Below are 12,279 nucleotides of genomic sequence, written 5' to 3' on the forward strand. Positions count from 1 at the left end.
GCCAAGGCCACGCCCCATAGCGCCCACGCCCATAGAGGCCACGCCCACACGCTGTGCCGCTTTATGAGGCCGTGCCTTCTGGTGAGACCACGCCCTCATGTTGACCACGCCCCATATGGCCACACCCTCATGTCGAGACCACACCCTCCGATCGGGCCACGCCCCATTTGACCACACCCCCATGATGAGACCACACCCCCCCCGCGAGGCCCCGCCCCCGGCGGGTCGCGCTTCCCGTTCCGGTTCCGGTGGCGGTGCTCAGGCAGGTGAGGGGCGGCGGGGCCGGGGCTGAGCCGTGAGGGGAGGGCGGTGCCGGGGCCTCCCTGCCCTGCCCGCGCTGCTGGGGGCGCTCGGGGCCGCCGGCGGGGCTTGCACTGCAATTTGTGAGCGTTTATTTGTGAGAATGAACCGAGGTCTATGGACTCGTTTGGGGTTTTTCCCCCCCCGCTATAGCCTGATCTGCTCCCTCAGAGAAAGGTGTGATGAGCGTGTTTAATGCATCTAAAAATGTATGGATGCAGCCCACTCAACCTGCCAGGAGTGGTGCATACCGTCATTTATTTATTTATTTACACCTACATGCTCATAATAACAAAAATACTCCGACTTTAAAGCATTGTAAAACGAACAGAAAAACAAATTAATTTTATTTTTATTAGCTTATTTTAATTGGACTATCTAACTTAAGTAAAGAACGGTAAGGAAAAGAAGATGTATGTTTTGGAGATCTTTAGGCAGGGGTATTCGTTATCTCGTTTTTCCTCCTGCAGGGGTCTGGGGGCTCCTCTTTCCTCCCGTGGGTGCGGGGAGATTTAGGACGGTCTGTGGGCTCGGTGTGCCTGGGGTGGCTCCAGCCCCTGTCCCATAGAAGCCAGGCAGGGCTTTGCTGGTGCCAGACCCCGGAGCACTGGAGCATCTCCCCAGCCTGTGGGGGCTCCTGGCACTGCCCAGGCAGGCAGGGCTTGGGACACACAAAAAGGAGGCTCCTGGCCCCGGGGCTTTGTGCCCGTCCTGGCCGTGCCCAGATAACCGCAGTGTGCAGCTCTGTGTGCGGGAGATAATTTGGAGACGCCAGATCGGTGTGTGGGAGGAGATCCCTGCGCTGGGTTGGGCTGCTTTTATATAAGGAGAGGGAGGCTGTATTTTTTCCTACGTTCAGAGCTGCTGAAAGCCTTGTTTGTTTTGAAAGCAGGGAGAAGCCCCTCGGGAGGACAGCGGTGGTGCCGTGCTGCAGGCCCCCGGGAGGGGGTGCACGGGCAGGGCACGATGCCTTTCCTGCACGGCTTCCGCAGGATCGTCCTGGAGTACCAGCCCCTGGTGGATAAGCTCCTGGGGCTGCTGGCCACGCCTGACGCCGAAGGGCAGAGCTCCCTGGAGAGGTAACACAGGGGCTTTTGGGGGGTGGTTGGAGCTCAGGGAGGTTGGGCAACATTGTCTTGGACAGCCCTCAGTGGGGAGCAGCTCATCCCACAGACCCTCTGTTCTTTGGGAACAGGGAGGTGGAGCAGGGTAAACACAGGAGCTATGGGGGCTCCCCAGGAAAGGCCTTTTCTGCCTGACCCCTGGCAACAAAGCCTGAACTGGGGCTCAGCTGAGGCCCTGAGGCTGCTGTGTAACCCCACAGCCCACGGGTCAGAGACACACTGGGTACAGGACCAGAGGGAAGACCAGGGATTTTCCTTCTTCCCTGGTGCCACTTTGACCCTTGCACACCTGAGCTGTGCTCACTGAGTAACTGCTGGGTTTTTGTGTGTCTCAAGCCCTGCCTGCCTGGACAGTGACAGGAGCCAGCTCTCAGCTGTCAGAAGAGTCCTGGAGAGGGAGACCCACTCCCCGTTTTATCAGGAAGGTGTGAGCTATGCCCTGCTGAAGGTCACTGAGCTGGGGCTCGTCCCAGCTGCAGAAATCCTCCTGGAATTTGGTGCTGACCTCAGCTTTGAAGGTGAGGCTGCTGGGAAGGGAGCTGGGCCAGGAGGAACCAGCAGATCAGAAGCTGCCCTGAGAGGGGGGGATAGCTGGGGCAGAAAGAGGGGGTGCTGCCAGCTCAGACACTCCTGCTCCTTGCTGGAGCAGTGTGGATGTGCCTTGGATGGACTGAGGGACACCAGGGACTGGGGGGCTTTTGGCAGGATGGAGCCATTGGAGCAGCAGGACCCGGGGTCCAGGCATCACTGTGCTCCCAGGGCCCTCCCCAGCTGTCCCCTTCCACTCTTGGCAGGCTCTGGGGCCGTTTTGTTCTCTCTGACTGTTTTTCTCCTCAGACCCAGTGACGTACTACACGCCCCTGCACATGGCGGTGCTGCGCAACCAGCCGGACGTGGTGGAGCTCCTGGTGCAGCACGGCGCCGACATCAACCGCAGGGACCGGGTACGGCCCCGCTCCTGGCTGAGCCCCCAGCCTGAGCTGCTCTGCTGTGAGGGAGGGACAGCCCCCCTGCTGCCCTCCTCCCTGTGCTGCTCCCCTTGGCACATCCCTGTGCCCGCTGTCCCTGCTCTGCCGCTGAGGCAGGTCAGGGTGAGCTGAGCCCCTGCCTTGGAGCAATGTGGGAGGAGGCTGGAGAGACTCTTGGCCAAGATAAAACCCCAACAGCGACTCCCTGCAGACACTCACAGTCTTCAGTATGGGCCAGTGCTTTTTAACAGTTTTTATCTGTTGTGCAGATCCATGAGAGCAGTCCCCTGGACCTGGCCAGCGAGGAGCCCGAGCGGTTGCCGTGCCTGCGGCGGCTGCTGCAGCTGGGGGCCGACGTCAACGCTGCTGACAAGAACGGTCTGTGCTCCCCACCCAGCTCCCCCAGCTGAGGGTGGGCAAGGCAGGGCACAGGGCTGGGGACATTGGCTGCTGCACCTGCTCCCTGCTTTCAGTCGGGTTTGGGAGTTGGGAAGAAGCTGGCAGAACCTCCCTGCACTCGGTGTTTCCTCCTGGTGTGCTGGCTGTGTGAAAAGGGCTGAACCCAGCTCTGTGCAGGGGAGGTGGGGTGGGGCTGTGCCTCTGTCATCCTGTGCTGCCCACTTGCTCTAAAACTTACTCTGCCATGGCACATGTACCCACTGAGACCACCACCAGCCCTGCACGTGTGCCTGTGACTGTCCCCACAGCTGGGCACCATCATGGGGACAGTGGAAGCCTCTGCCAGAAGAAGGGTTGTCACTCCCTGTGTTTGGCTGTCTGGTGGGTGGGGTGGATTGTTTTCCTTCCTGTCTTTTGGGGTGTCACCCTGTTGTCCTGTGACTGACTGATTGCTCCATTGCAGGGAAGACAGCACTGCTGCATGCCCTGGCCAGCAGTGACAGTGGCCAGATCCACAACACCGACAGCATCCGTCTCCTGCTGGAAGGAGGTAAAGAAAACCTTCTCCCCTTTCTGGGCTGGCTGATTCTTTGTGCAGCACCAGGCACTGCCCTCCTGACTCCTTTATAGAGTCAGAGTAAAGCCCAGGGTGCTGGAGCTGGTGCTGGCCCGGCCTCACGCTCTGCAGTGTCAGTTACACTCTCTGTCCCCTCCTGCAGGCGCAGATGTCACGGCTGCCACCAAGGATGGTGACACTGTCTTCACCTATGTCATCTACCTGCTGGGAGAGATGGCGTACAGCTACACCGAGGAGGAGGCCGAGGACATCGAGCGCTTCTGCTTCCGCGTCACGCAGCTGCTGCTGGCCCACGGTGCCAACCCCAGCCAGTGCCCGGCCTCTGAGTCCCTCACACACTTCTGCTTGAAAAGCTTCAGCGACTACTTCCCCCTGCTGCGCTTCTTGCTGGAGTCAGGTGCTGCCTACAACTGCTCCCTGCACGGGCCCTCGTGCTGGTCCGGCTTCCACATCGCCTTTGAGCACCTCTGCTGGCACCTCAGCCGCTTCGACGATGAAACCTATTCCTCAGACCTCATGCAGAAGGGTCAGACTCTGCTGGAGCTCATGATGGCCAGTTCACAAGCCATCCAGCTGCCCAGCAATTTTGAGGTCAACACCAGCAGCTGTAGGTTCCACGGGGAGAAGGTCCAGACTCTGTTCTGCTCTCTGAAGCAGCTGGAGCGCTCGCCGCAGGCACTGAAACACCTGTGCAGGGTGTTCATCCGGCAGTGCCTCAAACCGTGGCCAGTGGGTGACAAAATCAAAGCTCTGCCTCTCCCAGACAGGCTCAAGTGGTACCTGCTCATCGACCACGCTGCTGCTGGCCACGAGGACCTGTGAGCCTGGCAGTGCCTCTGTCTGCTCCCTCCGCAGCCCCGCTGTGCCTGCAGCCACCACAGCTCTGCTCTGAGACAGTTTTCTCTGCAGCGAGAGGTGCTGCCCATGGAGTCCCTCTCTGTGGCTTTCTGGGGGTGTTTTTCTGGGCACAACATCACACCTGGGTTTGGGAAGGTCTCTGTTGCTCTGGGGCACGTCATGGGGAGGCAGGCAGAGCACCTGGGCATGGGGAGCTGGATACTGGGGCTGGTTTGGAGGGAGATGGAGCAAAGGCTTGGGGCTGTGAGTGGACAGGCAGCCTGTCCCCTCTCCCAGCCCTGCCATGGGGGGGTAATGCAGTGCCTTAGGTGTCCAGTGGAGCTGAGAGATGCCTCAGGGTGCTGGGAGAAGGAAGAGGTGTTCTGGCTTTCCTGCCTCTGGTCCTGGTGGTGGAAGCAGATCTGGGATCATCCTGTGGGTGTGGATGCCTTCCTTGCTCAGTGTGGGTTTCTGACACTGGGGATGGGAGTGAAATGGGGCTGACTGAGCTTCTGCACCCCATCCTGGCACAGAGGAACATCCACCGAGGACATCTCAGAGTTACTGGGCTGCAAAACACACAAAGGGGTGTTTCCTAACATCTCTGTGCAAGGATGAGGAACGGGCAGTCAGCAGCTGAGTGCCTTGTGCCTCCCACCCCATTCCCTGGCTCTTTCCTTTGGTGACCACTCCCAGGATCTTACTCTCCTGTGCCTCCTTCCCAGAAGGAATTGCTGCACCTGGAGGGCTCATGTTCCAGCCCTGCCACAGCTGCCTGGCTCCCCTTTCCAGGCACCTGCTTCCTTGTGACATGCCAAAGGCTGGCCACAGAGCTGAGCCCCACACAGTTTTGTTGGTTTGTACTGTTTTTCATGGGGGATGGATGCAGTAGATGAAGAGGAAAAATCTGTTCTGGTTAAAGACAGTTTGTATCAGGTGGATCTGGGATTCACTGGCATTTGGAACTGGAACTGGGTGTCCTGATGAACTGGTGCTTAAAAACCCCAGTAATGTGATCAAATTCTGCCCTGGTGTCTGGAATGGAACTGAACTATTAAACGAGGCCTTCTATAATAACAACAGGGGCTTGGTTTTCCTTAGGTGGGGGGAAGGACAGGAATGGGGGGATGGCTGGAGAGTGGAGCTGCAGCCAACTCTGCACCTGGGCTCACCCCTGGCACAATGCTGTGCCAGTGTTGGCCACCTTGGGTCAGAGGCCAGACTTGGTAAATGAAGGGAACGTGGCCAAAGAGGAGATGGGGGGGTGCTGGGGGAGCACAGGGTCACAGCAATGGAGCTGGAGGTGACAAGCTGGATGGGTCTGGGAGCAGCTCACACCACCCCAGTGCACTCCCAGGGTTGCAGGGCTTTGTCTGGGATGCCCCCATCCCTGCAGGAGGATGTGGGGACTCAGGGTCACACACACCTCCCTCCCTTTTTGCTGCCCAGGTAGGAGACCTGCTCAGGGGTTTAAAGGTGAGGCCCCTTCAAAGCCCCAGAACCTGGTGTTGCCTCCCCACACCACCACAGGGACAGAGCTGAGGCTGCTCCCCTTTGCCTTACCCAGCTCATTGCTGAGCAGCAGCAAGGGGTCAAACACCCAAGCAAGGAAAAGGGCCCAGTCCATGCCAAAGGTGCCTCAAGCTCCTGTTCATGAGCCCTGTGCACTGCAGTCAGCAACCTGCAGCTGCCCATGGATCACCTCATGCACTGGAGACCCTCCTGCTCCTGTCCAGAGCCCCTGATGGTGGCACAGAGCCAACATGCACCCGACAGACCTCACGTGCAGAAGTGCAACAGCAGGAAAATGTATTTGGCAAACACCTCTTTTCACAAACAGCAGCAACTTGGAAGACAAAGTCCCGTCCTTGTCACCGGCCCTGGAAGGGCAGTCACGACACGGGAGAGACCTTCTCCCGCTGCCCTCATCTCATGGCAAAGGTGTACACGTGGTAGATCTCATCAGGAAAGTTCTCCTGGCGCTCCTCAGCCAGGAGGTGCAGCCCAGCTCTGCGGATGATCTTATGGACCACGTCCAGGTCCCTGCAGACGCTGCTGTCCACATCGTCCATGATCACACCCTCCTGGGCCATGTTGTCCTTGATGACCACGATGCCGTTGGGCCGCAGGCCGGCACGGCAGCGCTTCAGGAAGTCGGAGAGGTGGTTGTCAGTGAGATGTCCTGGAGGGGCAGAGCAGGGGTTAGAGGGTGACCAAGGGGAGGAAACACAGAAGCTGCATTTGGATCCCTCCAGAACCAAATACTTGAGACATCTGCAGGGAAAGTTTTAGCTTGGGGATGTCCAGCTTGTGTCTCACTACTCAACTCCATCCAACCCACAACTCTGCTCTGGCCTCTGAGGGCTTGGGGGAAAAAGTACAGGGCCCCTCCATGGGCTGGGGGACAGCTGCCCACCCCAGGCCCCCACCCATCCAGACAGACCTCAGGCTGCTCTCCCCAGTACATAGGACACCTGTCCCCTCAAGAGAACGGGACAGGCTGGGAAGGCCCCACAAGCAGTGACCCTCACCGATGACCCACTGGATCCAGATGACATCGTAGGAGTTGGGCTCAGGGCTGAAGTCCTGGAGGCCGCAGCAGAAGTAGTTGCGCACCCGCCTGCCCTCCTCGCCCAGGTAGCTCTTGGCCTTGGTGAGGAAGTCCTCTGTCACATCCACCATGTCCACTGTCTTGAAGAGGGGCAGCAGCAGCCGCTTGGTGATCCGGCCGATGCCAGCCCCGCAATCCAGAGCTCGGGTTGTCCCCGTCCGGTTGGGGCCATCCTGCAACAGCCACCATGAGGGGTGAGCCCACTGCGAGGCACCCACCGAGGAGAAACGGGACAGCCACACAGAGGATCCCATGAAGTAACTCAGGGGGAAGAGCCCAGCTCCACGCTGGGAGAAGGGTTTTAGGAACACGACAAACTGTGCCACCTACCCGCAGAAACCTCTGCAGGAACTTCCTGGAGCTGTTGATGTCGATGCTGGAGATGTGGCCGTAGCCCCCCAGCATGCCATCCACCGTGGCGGGCACATCCTTCCAGTACTTCTCTGCCTTGGAGTAAAACTCAAACTCGTTCTCCACCACCTCGCTGGTCATGCTGGCCGAGGGCCCACACAGGACTCACTGCTCCCCTGGCATGGGAGAACCCAAACCAGCGAGGAGTGAGTCAGCTCTGCCAGCGCCCCACACCTGTTTATCACCCCCTCCCCAGGGCTACTGCAAACTACAAAAACCTTCAGCTGAGAGCAAGAAGGAACAAAGATTTAAATCCTGGTATTTTCTGGAGATCAACAAGCCCAAAACCCCTCCCTGGGCAGATGCCTCAGCCAGAACAGGCATGGCAGAGCCTTGTTCAGCAATACATGCAATTATACAATTATATTTTGAGGCTGACCCACCCTTTTCACCTATTCTACCTCTCCTTTCCCTGTCTTAACATTTCACAGATTCCATGTTTATGTGTGGCAACAACCCCATCAGTCACCTCCAACTACACCTTGAGTTGCTAAAAGTTATCCTGAGCACCTACCTGAGGATTGTAAATCTGAGCCATGACCATAAGTTAGATATTTGCAATATAATAAAGTCAAGGTATAATCAGCAATACAAGCTATAAATCCCCCCCAGGCATCTCATAATTCAAACCACTATGGATTTGATTAACTGCGCTGGGGATTAGAAACTAGATTTAAGGTGGCCAAAGGGTAAATTCAAGGACTTCAAACACCTTTACAAAATAAAGAAATATATAGAGTTCATGGCTTGAATTTGCTGGCAAATACCTCATTAGACACAAAACCTTTTCTATGGCAGCTTTGACAGGTTTGGTGGCCCCACGTGGCCTCAAACAGCCTAGGGACAGGAAAGGGGGACATGGCATCTCAACTTACAGGTCACTGGTGGAAATCCAGTTTGGCTCAGCGGTGCCAGGAGCTGCTCTACGCTGTGATCTAGGAGCAGAGAAGATGGGATTTAACCAAATCACCCCTCTAGTCCTGTGAGTGTGACCATGGCCCCAGGAAACCATAGGTAAGGGATACCCCAGCCCCACAGACACACTCCCAGGGAGGCTGGGGACAGGAGCTGCTGCTGCCCCTTAGCTCAGAGGCTGAGCCACGGGTGCATGGAGGGTTCTCGTTCAGTGCTCCTGTCTGTGCTCCAGTTTGAGCAGTGCTCCTGTCCGATCTCACGGGCTGGGACTCAGGCTCACCCTCCCGGCAGTGACCCCATTCCTAGGCCCGGGTTTGTCTTGGTGAGTCCCCGGTGACTCATTTTTCAGGGTGTCTCAGGCTACCAGCAGAGGCAGAGAGCACCCAGTCCCCCTAACCCGAACCTAAACCTGAACCTGAGCCCTTCCTGCCGCCCCAGGAGCCCTGAAACGCGGCCGGGGCCCGCGGAAGTGCGGGCAGGTGAAGGCCGGGACTCGCCCCATGGACGCCGCAGCCGTGGGGGGAAGGTCACACGGCGTGGAGAGGTCACCTCGGCGTGGGGCCCGAGCCCCGGGGCCGCGGGCAGGCCGGGAGCGGCAGGGCCGGGGAGCGGCAGGGCCGAGGATGCGCGGCCGGGGGTCCCCAGGCCGTGGGGGTCCCATCCCGGGCCGGGGGGTTACAGCAGCCCCGTGCGGTGCGAGGGGGCGGTTCCCGGTGCAAGGCCCGGCCCGGCCCTTTCGCCTCCCGCCCACCGGGGCCGGGGCCCCCCCGCGCTCCGGGCCCGCGGCGCTGCGGACCCCGCGGGCCGCCGGCTGCAGCCCTACCCCGGCTCCGGCCCGGGCAGCTCCGCCGGCCCCTCCCGGCCCCGCCGCGGCCCGTGGAGAGGCGTGCCGAGGGTGCCGGGGGTGCCGGGGATGCCGGGGGTACCGGTGCCGCCGCTCCCGCCGCTCCCTCGGGCCGCGACCCCCGGGCCCCCCCGTTACCTCCGGCGGCGGCCGCGCTGCCCCCCCACGGCACGGCCGGCCGCGGGGACCAACCAGGCGGCGGCGTGGCGGTGACGTCACTGTGACGCAACGAACGGGACCTGCCCTGTTCTCCCACTGCTGCCCGCGCGGGGGCGCTGCGGGCCGGGGGTGGTCAGTGGTGGGACGGACCGGGATGGAGTGAGACGGACCGGGACGGACTGGGATGGACTGGGATGGACCGAGACGGACTGGGATGGACTGCCACGGACTGGAACAGGCGAGGGAGGACTGGGGCGGACCAAGGGGAGGGACCGGGCAGCCCAAGGGGAGCCCGCTGGTACCCCGCGGTTCTTCAGGGGCAGGTTACCACGGGAGCCCGGCCGGCTGGCACTGGGGTGACGGGACCCAGGGTCACTAGAACAAGTAGCCGCAGGGGTGTCCTGGTCCGGGCTGCCCGCGTGTCCCCGTCCCCTCTCCTGCTCCTGCCCCGGTCCTGTCCCGCCGTTGTCCTTGTCCCGGTCCCGTCCCGTCCCCTCCCGCCGTGCCCCGTCCTGGCCGCCAGGGGGCGCTGTTGTCCCGCCGTTGCGCCGCGGGAACTTCGGAGCGTCCTGAGGGGGAGCGGGACCCGCTCGGGCCCCGGCATCGAACACCGGTACTGAGCATCCGGTACTGACAGAGCCCGGCACCCACAGAGCTCGGCACCGAAGACCAGTACCGACAGAACCCAGCACCGATAGACCCCGGCACCGACACACCCGGAATCGACACAGCCCGGCGCCTACAGAACCCGACACTGACAAAACCCGGTACCGACACTGCCCGGTACCGACTGACACTCCCAGCCTCTCACACGCCCCGTCCTGTAGAGGTGCCCACCCCATGCTCGGTTCGGGCACTGTCCCCTCCGCTCTGGTGTCCCCAGCTCCCGGTGCCCTCCCCTGCCCGCTCCTGCCGGGCCAGCACGGGGCGCTCAGGGCTGAGGGCTCAGCACAGCTCTGTCCCCCCCTCAGCACAGCTCACACCTTCCCCTTTGGGGTGTCACCCTACCCCAGCAGGACAGGGGTAACGGGGCCTGGGGGTGCCCAAGGAAGAGGATTGCTGTGGGAACAGTGACAGTGACAAGGCTGGGTTGGCTACAATTGTGTCTGTGGGGAATGGAGGCTGGTGTGGATTCTCTGCTGTCTAATATGACCTGAGTCCTTCCCTCGTCTTCCCCAGAAACCGAATTTCACAAAACTTGTAAAGGACAGAATCTGCTTGAAGGCACCCAAGGCTGTCAGAGGGCAGTGGCCAGCAGGGCAGAGCTGCATGGGCACAGGAGGAACAGGGCCATCCCCAGCACCTGCCTCTCCCAAAATGTCCTATTGTCCCAAACAAGGTTTTGCTGTCCCCAAAACAGAGCTGCTCAGCCCACGGCCATCCAGAAATCCATGGCACAACCAGCATGTGGCCTCAGGGATAGAGCCCCTTGCCATGAGACATATGCAGAAATAAAGTCCCCACCTTTGGGCAAGCAAACACCAGCCTGGGACAGTTTTTGGGCCCCCAGGTCCCCTGAGTCCCTGTGAAAGGACCTGAATGTGCTGGGGACAGCAGTGACCTGAGCTGGGGCTCAGTGCTGACACCAGGAGTGTGTGTTTAGTCAACTGCAGAGCAGGGGACACAGTAGGAGCATCTCTATGCACAAAAACACTGCTTTTTGCAGTTTGTTTTTCACATTTTAAAGAAACAAGGCTCTTTGTCACCAGGAAGGGGACTCTGAGCACAGGGGGGTGGCACCTTGCTGCCCACAGGCAGGAAGGGTGTTTGGGAGGTGTGTGGGGTGAGTGTCCCCATGCACAGGCACCTGAATGACCCAAACCCACCAGTTTTCCCCTCACCAGAGCTGCCAGCAGCCATTGCATCGCTCCAGTTGTCACCTGTGTTCTTAAGCAGGCAGTGGGCACCTGCATCCCATCCATGCCACGTGCCTTCCATGGTGCCTGCAGGATTTGCTGCCTCTGCTTCCCCAACAAAGGCACTTTTATCCTTTATTTCACTGAGTTGCACTGGGGCTCCTGAAGGCTCTTTCCATTAAGCCCCAGCCACCTCCTCCATCCTCCCCTATTGCCAAAACCCTTCATGATGGCAGGAAGGGAATGGTGCTGCCATCCCCTCCAGGGGCTGGGGCTCTGCTTTGGCCCCTCAGGTTACAATGAAACCTGCAGGAGTTGCCTTAGCTCAGGGGCAGATCTTGTTTGCAAACGTTTCCTTTGATTTTATATTATTATTGTTATTAATTTCATTAAGGTAACAGAGTGTGGCTGAAAATTAAGAGGAAAACTAAAGTGAGTGTCCCTGAGCTTGCCATGTTTCTGAGCCCAGCTGGGGATGAGGGTCCCAGCATTGAGTCCCACTCTCTGCTGGAGACAGCTCCAAGCTTGGGGCCAGTTTGTGCAAAGCCAAATCTGCAAAAACGAGTGGCAGCAGCAGCCCCAGCTCCAGCCCCGCCGCAGAGCCGCCCGTCCCTTCCTGGGCTCAGCTGCCTCCCCGTGGCCACTGCTGCTGGGAAATGCTTTTCCTCTGACGGGTTTCAGTCTTGTCACTCAGTGATTCCTTGTGTGAGGAGACAGAAAACACCCCCAGACCCCTCTCTCCAGCCCATTTGTTTCCCTGCACACCCTCCCTCCTGCTCCCACTCGCTCGCCACCTTCCAAGGCAATCATGGTGCTGCGATTGCTCTTCAGGAATATTTTTTTTCTTTTCCCCAGGTGCCTAATCACCCTTATTACCCTTTTCTGATTAATTAATTCTAATTAATTTTGCACTATCATTTTTGAGAAGAGGTGACCAGGACGGCACATGTTGTTGCAGGTGATTTGCAAGGCAGGTCCTGCAGTGCTGGCACAGCCCTTCCCTCGGTGCTGTTTAACCCGGGTCCAGGTGGGCACCTCCTGCCCCGTTTGCTGCCATTGATGGCAATTAACAGAGCACTGAAACCTCCAAGGGAGGAGGGAAGAGCCCTGAGGGACTTTCCTGGGAACCACAGGGGATGTTCCATCTCCTGTGCTCTGCCTCAGCAGCAGGGTTCAACCCTGGCCAAACATGGTTCAAACCATGTCCATGTTTGCCCAGCTCCTTCAGCCAGCTCTGTGTGCCATGGCCAAGGCTTGGGAAGTCAGAATAAATTAGGT

General features: G+C 59.3%; 2 protein-coding genes across 3 annotated transcripts; one reads left to right on the forward strand and one right to left on the reverse strand.

Moving 5' to 3' along the window:
- The first annotated feature begins 217 nt into the window (after nt 1-217).
- ASB6 (ankyrin repeat and SOCS box containing 6) lies at nt 218-5,285 on the forward strand. Its single transcript, XM_054284383.1, has 7 exons — nt 218-266; nt 1,190-1,379; nt 1,761-1,942; nt 2,262-2,368; nt 2,662-2,770; nt 3,255-3,341; nt 3,511-5,285. Exons 2-7 carry the CDS (start codon nt 1,267-1,269, stop codon nt 4,188-4,190), a joined length of 1,278 nt encoding a protein of 425 aa, XP_054140358.1. The 5' UTR covers nt 218-266; nt 1,190-1,266; the 3' UTR covers nt 4,191-5,285.
- Nucleotides 5,286-5,989: 704 nt separating this feature from the next.
- Nucleotides 5,990-9,173, reverse strand: NTMT1 (N-terminal Xaa-Pro-Lys N-methyltransferase 1). Of its 2 annotated transcripts, XM_054284387.1 has the most exons (5): nt 9,125-9,173; nt 8,103-8,162; nt 7,147-7,343; nt 6,737-6,989; nt 5,990-6,387 (listed from the first exon to the last, which is right to left on the reverse strand). In XM_054284387.1, exons 3-5 carry the CDS (start codon nt 7,306-7,308, stop codon nt 6,131-6,133), a joined length of 672 nt encoding a protein of 223 aa, XP_054140362.1. In that variant the 5' UTR covers nt 7,309-7,343; nt 8,103-8,162; nt 9,125-9,173; the 3' UTR covers nt 5,990-6,130. The 2 variants fall into 2 exon arrangements, with proteins under 2 accessions (XP_054140362.1, XP_054140361.1); XM_054284386.1 differs by lacking the exon at nt 9,125-9,173 and having other exon boundaries at nt 8,103-8,646.
- Nucleotides 9,174-12,279: the final 3,106 nt, after the last annotated feature.

This window comes from Melozone crissalis, unplaced genomic scaffold, assembly GCF_028551555.1.
Source record: "Melozone crissalis strain CALT ecotype California unplaced genomic scaffold, PUWL_Pcris_2 ptg000041l_1, whole genome shotgun sequence".
NCBI classification, from domain to species: domain Eukaryota; kingdom Metazoa; phylum Chordata; class Aves; order Passeriformes; family Passerellidae; genus Melozone; species Melozone crissalis.